The 9,605-nt window shown below is 32.1% G+C and overlaps 2 protein-coding genes and 1 long non-coding RNA gene across 4 annotated transcripts in view; all 3 read right to left on the minus strand.

The window, feature by feature from the left end:
- LOC102681438 (protein similar-like) overlaps positions 1 to 4,125 on the minus strand; it is a 29,410-nt gene extending 25,285 nt beyond the window's left edge. Inside the window, exon 1 of the mRNA XM_031510619.1 lies at positions 3,681 to 4,125. Within this exon, the coding sequence (XP_031366479.1) occupies positions 3,681 to 3,724 (44 nt within the window). The 5' untranslated portion in view covers positions 3,725 to 4,125. The remainder of the gene's footprint in view (positions 1 to 3,680) is intronic.
- A 475-nt stretch (positions 4,126 to 4,600) lies between these two features.
- On the minus strand, positions 4,601 to 6,200 carry LOC102681179 (mitochondrial intermembrane space import and assembly protein 40-B). Of its 2 annotated transcripts, none has more exons than XM_006608032.2 (2): positions 6,070 to 6,200; positions 4,601 to 5,662 (listed from the first exon to the last, which is right to left on the minus strand). In XM_006608032.2, exon 2 carries the CDS (start codon positions 5,230 to 5,232, stop codon positions 4,762 to 4,764), a length of 471 nt encoding a protein of 156 aa, XP_006608095.1. In that variant the 5' UTR covers positions 5,233 to 5,662; positions 6,070 to 6,200; the 3' UTR covers positions 4,601 to 4,761. The 2 variants fall into 2 exon arrangements, with proteins under 2 accessions (XP_006608095.1, XP_006608094.2); XM_006608031.2 differs by having other exon boundaries at positions 6,018 to 6,193.
- Positions 6,201 to 7,060: 860 nt separating this feature from the next.
- On the minus strand, positions 7,061 to 9,599 carry LOC102681107. Its single transcript, XR_420640.2, has 2 exons — positions 7,171 to 9,599; positions 7,061 to 7,113 (listed from the first exon to the last, which is right to left on the minus strand). It is a non-coding gene; the product is annotated as an uncharacterized LOC102681107 (long non-coding RNA).
- Positions 9,600 to 9,605: the final 6 nt, after the last annotated feature.

Here is a 9,605-nt window from a genome sequence, read left to right on the forward strand (position 1 = left end):
TCGGTGTGTGCAGGTTGGATTCAGAAGGCTCGACCGAGAGAAGGCAGGGACGAATCGAATCCCAGAGGGAAGAAGACTGTATTCCGTCGGGGATCGCCACGAGACGGCATTCTGCCTATCCAAGAAACGCACTTCGAAATCGTTCCATCCAACGGCGGGATCGAATTTTCGCTTGCTCGACGGTTCACGCGATACTAGAACCGAGAACACAAAACCTTGTTGTCTTGCACACTTGGAACGATGGCTATCTTCCGGTGATAACGATACTACCTATCGCGATACACGATAGACCAGTCTCTCTGGATTTCGTTTCTCCGACGAATCACAGTTAATCTTCCAATTACTTTTAATCTCCCCTCTATCGGTATCGAAAAATCTAAAGTTTTCGCGTAAAAAATCTTTCCATCGTTATCGAACGAATCCCTCTATGTAATGAGATAATTATTACTATATAATAACTATATATATATATATATATGGAAACATTCTCTTGTTCCAGTTTCTTAGTTACTGACCGATATTATTATAAACGATATACCGATAATTCAAGGTTATTCCTCGGAATCGGAGACGGTTAAGATAAATATATATATATATATATATGTATATTCTCCACGTTTTCGCGATTTTCCAACATGCTAAATCGCAATGAATCTATACGTACCTATAGATCTTGTATATTTAGAGAAGGGGAACGGGTATCAAGCGCCAATCACCGATACGCCACGGCGATCAGCCTTGATCGAGGAAACTATAATCGAGCGAGTGAATGCGGAAACGGCACTTGATTCTGAATAACTTTGCCCGATTTAACGATTTAAATAGTAATCGTCGTTCGAGAAATATTCAAGGTATTGGCTAGGTGTAAATGTTTCGAAAGGGCGATCGGGACTAATGATCAATCTTCGAGATAAAGATAAAGAATTGCATTTTTCGAATACTTAAAACGCAAAACGTTGATAAAAGTTGAAAAATTAATTTTTTCGATATAGCGTCATTTCGATCGAAATAAATATCGCCGATTCTCGGTTAACGAACGATTGAAAACAAGCAATAAACAGTCTCTATCTTATCCAGAGATACTTGTCTGTATTTTTTGTCTGTGTCTTTGCAATAAAATGATTTATAAAAAATAAAAAAAAAAAAAATAAAAAAAGAAAGAAAATTTCAATACACGAATATATTCGAAGGAAATATTCCTTTTTTTCACGTGTAAATTTTTTTTTTTTTTATATATATATAAATTATCTTAACAATAAAAAAAAAATAAAAAAAGAAAGAAAATTTCAATACACGAATATATTCGAAGGAAATATTCCTTTTTTTCACGTGTAAATTTTTTTTTTTTTTATATATATATAAATTATCTTAACAATAAAAAAAAAATAAAAAAAGAAAGAAAATTTCAATACACGAATATATTCGAAGGAAATATTCCTTTTTTTCACGTGTAAATTTTTTTTTTTTTTATATATATATAAATTATCTTAACAATAAAAAAAAAATAAAAAAAGAAAGAAAATTTCAATACACGAATATATTCGAAGGAAATATTCCTTTTTTGCACGTGTAAATTTTTTTTTTTTTTTCTATATATATATAAATTATCTTAATAATGCGATAATAAAGAAATGAATAATATAGAAATATACGGATAAAAATATTCTACGTGGATATTTTTCATTGCTATTAATGATTTCGATACGAGGAATTTTAACTGATTATTCAGGTCATCGCACCGGCATATAAAAAAATTTTCCCGAAATTGACATGACGCTAAATTGAACGGATAAGAGACTTAGTTAAAAATAAAATAAGATTTGATAGTTCGTCGAACGTATAAACAACCTGTTAATGTATAAGACTAATTGGAAAAAGAAAGTTTTCAGAAGGTCGCATATATATATATATATATATATATGCTCGTCATCCGAATATATCGAACGGACACGATCGTGTTTGTGTGTACGTGTCCCTATCGCATGGTACAAGAGAAATACGTATCTACGTTTAGCCCGAAGCAGAGAGAGTTCTCTTTTTCCTCCAAATGGGGCTATACGAACAACCGAACCATCATTACGAATTCACGTAATACGTAAAAAACGTTCATCGTGGCAAATATACACGTGTTAAACACTATGTGTGAAAATTTACGTACAAGTTTCCCTCGAACGTCGCAATGATATCGAGATACGATAACTATTGCTCTTTATGTTGGCGGTTGTTAAGAAACAATTGGATCGTTGATCGTTCGTCGATCGAAATTAATTTATTCATTAAACTCCCGTTAATCGATCGTTTCGGAAGTTAAACAAATGTCAATAACACGTGTATATATGTTTCTAAACAGGGTGGAATATTTTATGGAAAACGAGACGGACATACATGTAAATAAGTACGCTTTATCTCCATGTGGTTCATTTGATTGTGCGACGAGTTTGAAACTAACATACATGATACGCGTGACACAAGCGTTCTTGATTTATCTGAATTTTAATGGTTCCGAGAAAACGATGCTATTTTTACGATCGATAGAAATTTATCTATTGCACACGTGTACAGCTTCCAAATGGGAATTTCATGATTTATAAAAATTACAACTATGAAAATATATATTAACATTGTGATGTGTGATATCTTATATAAATATATACATACATATATACATATATATATAAAAGTATGTATTAACTTTTTATGGCAATTGCGTACTTTTTCAGGTTAGGATGATATTGTTTTGTTTTGCTTTTTTATTTCATAATTTTATTACGTTGTCTATCCCAATATATATACATATGAAGCTTGCGTTAGAATGAATACACGTGGAAAAAATAAAAACAAGAAGTTGTTGAATACGATTTATGTATCTTTGTAATATGTATTCTTATCTTATATATAATACAACGTAATATGCACACAACAACAACAAAACTTTCTTTTAAAACAAGAATATGAAATTATTCTAAAAAAATTCGATATTAGAAGAATTTTATGTCAAATAGATGACGATTTGCTTGACCGCAAAATTCATTCAAATGGCGTTTCAGCGCAAGAAAAGAGAAATCGATGAATCCCCGCTCGGATTTTCGAGGTATTACGGGTTTCCCAATATAACGTGCCAATCTACGTAAATCTACAAATCAATTTGATAAATAATTTTTAATTGTATTTTTTAGTACGCAATTTTTTTTTTTTTTTTTTCTTTTCTTTTTTTGCTTTCATAGTTTCGCTCGCGATGCATATATGCAATCGCAGCTGGAGAGCAAATGAAAAGAGATCGGATTATTAGAGAGAAGAGGCATAAGTAATCTTGTAAAGAAGGGTGGGGAGAAGAAAATATCAGGAGTGTAAGAAGAATAGAAAGAGTTGTGAGAGAAACAGAAAGAGAGAGAGAGACTACCGTTCGGAGGAAACGCGATTGCGTCAAACACGCACGCACTCACTCACTCACGCATATAGAACGCGACATGCGCGCGCGCAACACATTGAATTTGTCTTTGGTCTTCGTCAATTCCAACATCTAAACAGTGTCTACGAACAATCATGCGATCAAACAAGGTAGAATGACATAATTAACAATATACTCGAATTTTTTGGTGAAAATTATGAAAATTCGAGGTTCAAGCAACGTAATGTCCATACGGGTACACCGAGTTTTAATTTTCATGCGATTCACTCACCTTCTTTTCTCCTTGTGTTTCTTCTCTTTTTTCGGATGATCCATGGCAAGTCAAAAATTTTAGAGAAACTTTTTTCGGATGATACAATACTAGGATACTCTCGGTCACTGCCAAGGAACGTATCCAGCTTATAATCCGCCTTCACTCGTCACGAAATTCTTCGTTCCAATTGTCTCTTCCGTACTTTGTTCGTAGTAACTCCTTCCTATTCTCCCGTTATCGAAATCAATGCACCAACATACGTTCTTCACTCACTTAACGTTATGAAACGAAAACACATCATTCTTCTACACGTACGAAACGATCGACGAACGCCAAACTCATGGTGTGATGGCGATGACGATGACGATGGTGAAGCTAGTAGTAGTAGTGACTCGTTACAACAGTGGTGGTGGTAAACGACCGCGGCGTGGTGGTAGAGGTTGTATACACGAGACCGACTGTCCCAAGGGATGGAACAAAAGAGGGGAGGTCATAAAGTTGACGTCATAGCACATTGGTTCCATCTTTCTCGCAGAGAAAGATCGCACTGCCATCGGACGGCAATGACGTCAACTATCTTGTTGTCGCGGCACGAACAAATAGGACAAATTTGATATCGCATCATGAAAAAATTATCTTTCTCCTTAATTAAATCGTGCGTCATATATAAGATGGTAATTTATTAATTCGTGGAACAATTTATTGATTACAATATATACAGTATATCACCATCAGTCAACTGAAATTCAAAGAACAGAAATAAGAAATAAAAAGAAATATTAATTTAATATGTTTGAGCATCACTTTGTTCTTTAAATAAAAATAATCATTGTAAGATTACGAGATTTAAATTTTAATTTTAATTTAATTCATTAATAATATAATTTAAATATCGTGTGTATCAATTTTAAAAATTGAGAACAAAATAACGGGAGAACAATATTTAAAGATATTTTATTTCAAAAATGCTTTCTTGCACAACCTATTTCTTGTAAGAACTTTAGAAATTCTATTTTATTAAATTCTAGTAAAAATTTACTCTAACTTTGTAATGCAAATGCATTACATTTTATTTATTTACTGACGAGCAAACAATCATTCATTTAACATTAGTTTGTTCTATTCCTGTTTCGATACTAGAACTGTGAGGAACTTCTTTTACTTTTGATTCTAAATGCGTGACTTTGTTTTCATTTTCTAATTTTTTTTTATGTTCATCCATTGGATCTTCTTCGTCATCTAAATCATCTAAAGATCCTCCTTTCTTTCCGTATAACGCTGGATATTGCACCATACATGATTGCATTGTTTTAAATGCATCGTAACAATCTGAACCTTTTGGTTCTGCAGTTGAATAATGAAAACAAGAGAAAGCTTCTCGAAATTCCAAACCACACGGTCCAGTAGCCATACCTCCTAAACATGGACAATTCCAATTGATTTCTCCAGTTGCTAACAAAAGACCAGGACTTGGTTCTGGTTCTGGAAGATCTATTTTACTAGGTGTTGCATGATCTTCCTTTGAAGCAAAGATTATAGTATCTTTACCTTCCTTATGAACGAATGGCATTGTTGAATAATTAATAAAAAAAATTAATACAAAACAAAAGAATCAATATTTTCCTTTTAAAAAATGATGTAAGTGAATTAAGTTGGTTTTTCTTCAAACTTAAGTTGTTTTTATGTCCAAAATCTTTATATTTTAATGTTTATAATTCCTACTATCAGCACAAAATGATAATAAATTTGGTGAAGCACGATGAATAATATAAGTGCAACGTTGTCCTTCGTATTTTTCACTTAAGGTTAATGCTGCTCTTAAACGTACATAACAATCATCAGTGCACCTTAAAACACATCTAAGTTCTTTTGGATTATATTTCAGGATATCAATAGTATACTTAGTTCCTTCTTCACCAAATAATTGTTTTATTGACTCAAGAATGTTTTTCTTTAAATAAACTCTTGACACTTCAAGACCAGGATTATGTGGTAATATTCTAAAAACAAAAAAAAGTTCTTTTATAAAAAATCTTCCAAATAATTAAAAGATATAATAATTACAATTGTTATATAAAAATATATGATAAATAGTGTAAAAATTGCAAATGAAGAATTATTACATCTGATTACGTAGGAAATTACGAATTTTATGTAATCATAAAAATAACAAACATGAAATTATGAAAGAAAAAGATAATATTTCCTTGAAACTATGTACTTTTTATAGTGCATATATTTAACTTAATCGTATTTAACTGTTTACTTTGAGTTTTATTCATATAGATCGTTCTCGAAATTTAGGTTAAGTTATGTGCATGAATAAAAATTTAAAAACTAATTGAATGTACTAACAGAGAAACGTCTAAATAATACATAGTACACTTAACACCAACTCCCGACTCACATTTAATATTCACGAATTTAAGCACGTTTGAAGATGTTTCGTACAAATATTACGGCATTTCACTCATGCCTTTCTCGTAGAGAGCAGCCACATTATGCGATCCATAGATGGCGCTCTGAGTATCTGATATCTAAATTTTTATTTTCAAATAATTATTGAATTAATTGTATGTAATAAAAATATAATATATAATATAGAAAAATAGAAAAAAATTATTTTTTGTTTTCAAAAGTACATGATACTATAAAATTATTTAAAGATGAATTTTAAAAGAACGATGTACCTCGATATAATCATCCAATGAAATTATTGGATTCCTAGGAAATATTTCCATAATATTGCTAGTAATAAATACAAGGTGGTCGATGCATTAGCATCCTATGAAATCCTGCAAGACATTAGGGTGAATAAGGAACCTATCGCTATAAACCTGAAAATTTTTATATGTCAATATAAAAAATAATTAATCTTCGTTATACTTTGACAATAATGATATCTAAATATTTGTAATCTTAGTTTATAATCTTTCAATCATTTTTAAAACTGCATATATATTATAATTTTTTTTACAAAACAATCGTTTATTCCAAGTATTTCGATATATATAGTTCTCTTAATAATATTTCGATATAATTTTTAATATATTAGCAACGATAAATAAAATTTATTTTTAAAAATTTTTAGAGAAATTATTTTTATTGAACTTAAAAATGCAATTTCTTCGCGGTCAATGGTAATATCAATATCCAAGGTTAAAAGTTATCAAAAAAAGAACTTTAAACTTTTATTAAAGGTACATTCTTATAATATTTTAATAGTTTTCTAGATGAAAAAATAAAAAATTAATTATTAATATCTATTTTTCACAAGATTATATTCTTATTTCCAAAAGAAAGATATCATAATAGTAACCTAATATTGATTGGAACGCGTGGGAAGAACGAAAGTGCATTAGATTTCGTACTTGCTGCAATATCAATACTCCTCTTTCGGCGCTTGGAATATCTAATCTTCTCTTCTCAATGTCAATTGATTTTGACAACTCTAAAGATGTTCAAATATACGTTCGAATATAAAATCTGTAAAAAAAATTTGAGTTACCTGGAGCGTTATAGCGAATCGTTGCCCGATTGTTAACTCAGCAATTGAACCAAGACTCTTGTGCTTATCCTTTTCACTGTTCCATGTGGGTCCTGAATACGGGGCCTTCGCATAGGCGTAACGCGTTGAGAATATGTATAGAACAAAATCATATGGCCGAAAAATTTTTATTTTGAAATATAAACATGAAAAGTTTATTGTCAAATATACTATCGTATAATTAATTCGATAACGATATATTCATTATTTCGCATACAAATTGTATACGTAAGAATTAATTCAATGACGCAGAGATGGAAACACTTCGACTATTTCATCTTTCATTTTTCAAAAATATTTTAATAATGGATATACGCAGTTGTATTTCCTATAAATGTTTAAAATATCAAGTAAAAATTTGCGAATAAAAAAGATATCCTTTATTGTTCGTTTAAAAAACGAACAAGTTAAAAAGAGAATGGTACATATACGATGGTCGGAATGTATGGCGTACCAACTTGCGGTACGCTAAAAGGAAATCGCAGGAACATGTGAAAATTTGCGGCTCGAAAATATCGATGCGCTTCACGTAGCTTACACTCTCTGACCATCTCTCTAGTCCTTGATGCACTTGGTAATGCAATCAAACCGGACTTCTTTCATTTAAGGAGACGATCGATGATACGAAACTTGAAACGCGCGCGTATACATCGAAAGTTTCGAGCCCTAATTTCGTTTGCATTTTTGCTTTGTGCGCGACATGTCAGTTTTGTCAAAAAAAAAAAAAAAAAAAAAAAATTTATTATACACGAAAGTACGAAGATAAGTGCATATTATACACGTAATGATACGTGCCAAACTTATTTATACCAGAGTGATTTTCCAAATTACAACATCCTACACGCGTCTTTTTTTATTACGTATGAATCGATCCAACTTTATGAGAAAACTCAGGAAGTTTTGTTAAAAAATACGTTCCATGATATGTGTCTGTAAAACGTTGCAGAGTAATCTACAATTCCCCGTGGCAACTATAATTCCGTATCGAGTTCGATAGAAGCGTGTCATCGAATACAATAGAAGACTAATGACGTCATGGCAAGTATACTACGGAAAGTGGCGTATTTCGCCGGAATATCATGAATAACAAAGAATCGTAAAGTCATCGTATTTATACGGTTGTATTTAATCGCAAGCTTGTCGATAATTTTAGAGAAAAGAAAATAAAAAGAAAAGGAAGTATTTTCAACAAATTGTTCCATTGCGATAGGGGACATTATCGAGCGAGGCCATGGCGCACACTGAAAAAAACAATACCAGCTATCAGACCGAAGGAATGTTAAATAGAATGAAACGTCATGACAAAAATAATGGCAACAAAAGGCTGAAATTGCACCAGGAAGCGTGGTTCCTGTATTTCATTGTGGCCGCCGGGGTCGCACACCTTTCGTATGCAAGTTTATTCAGTTCAAATAGGAGAGGTTACGCGCTCAAAGGTTAAAAGATTTTGCATTTAATTATGTTTAAACGCTTTTAAAATAAATACGATAGCCTGTGACGTTCTTTTTTTTTTTCTTTCTTTCTTTCTTTCTTTCTTTCTTTACGACGTAGAAAGTAATTCGGTGTCCAAGATAACATAAGATCGCACGTAATTTATTTGACGAGCGCGTGCGCGTTACGCAATCCGTCGAGAATAAGGAAAACGGAAGAAGACGGCGAGAATATAACAACGAAAATAAGAAGATTCCCGGTGATCATTAAACTTCGTACACGAGCCGCCAATGGACTGGTTCTCCTTGACGATACGCACGCGTCATATTGCCGTTAGTAAAATTTGTCGATTCAGTTCTCAGTGAAAATCACTGTTACATACGGTTCCCCCTTCTTCCTGTTTCCTTCCACTTTTACGATAGGAGACAACACAACGCGTGTCTTTCTTCCTACGGCACGTAGAGAGAGAGAAATTCTTCTCTATAACGCGTATTTTGCATAGGCAAATTTGATTAACACGAAAAGCAGTAGTAGCTGGAACGAAGAAATAAATAGTATCGAAGTTGTTTTAACATGAAATATAAATATATTTGGGTGGTATTGTACAGTCAGTGATTCGTTCGTATATACAGAATTATGTACATGCCGAACACTACATCCTCGAATACTCTGCGCGTAAATTCACACATACATACGTTTGACGAATCGATCAACCCACACGTGTTTTTGAAATAGTCATCCATTCATCTGGATCCACGCATCCATCTCATCCATTTCTTGGATCCGCAAATATCTCGTTCTTTCTTTCTTTCTTTCTTTCTCTCACGCTCTGGGTTTTCATTTTTATTATCCAGTGTTTCTTATAAGTCGAACGGTATTTTATTTTATTTTATTTTATTTTATTTTACTTTATTTTTTTTTTTTTTTGGCGGTCGTTTACAATTTCAAGTGTTGCGATTAATTAG

This window comes from Apis dorsata, unplaced genomic scaffold (genome assembly GCF_000469605.1).
Source record: "Apis dorsata unplaced genomic scaffold, Apis dorsata 1.3 scaffold_28, whole genome shotgun sequence".
Taxonomy (NCBI): domain Eukaryota; kingdom Metazoa; phylum Arthropoda; class Insecta; order Hymenoptera; family Apidae; genus Apis; species Apis dorsata.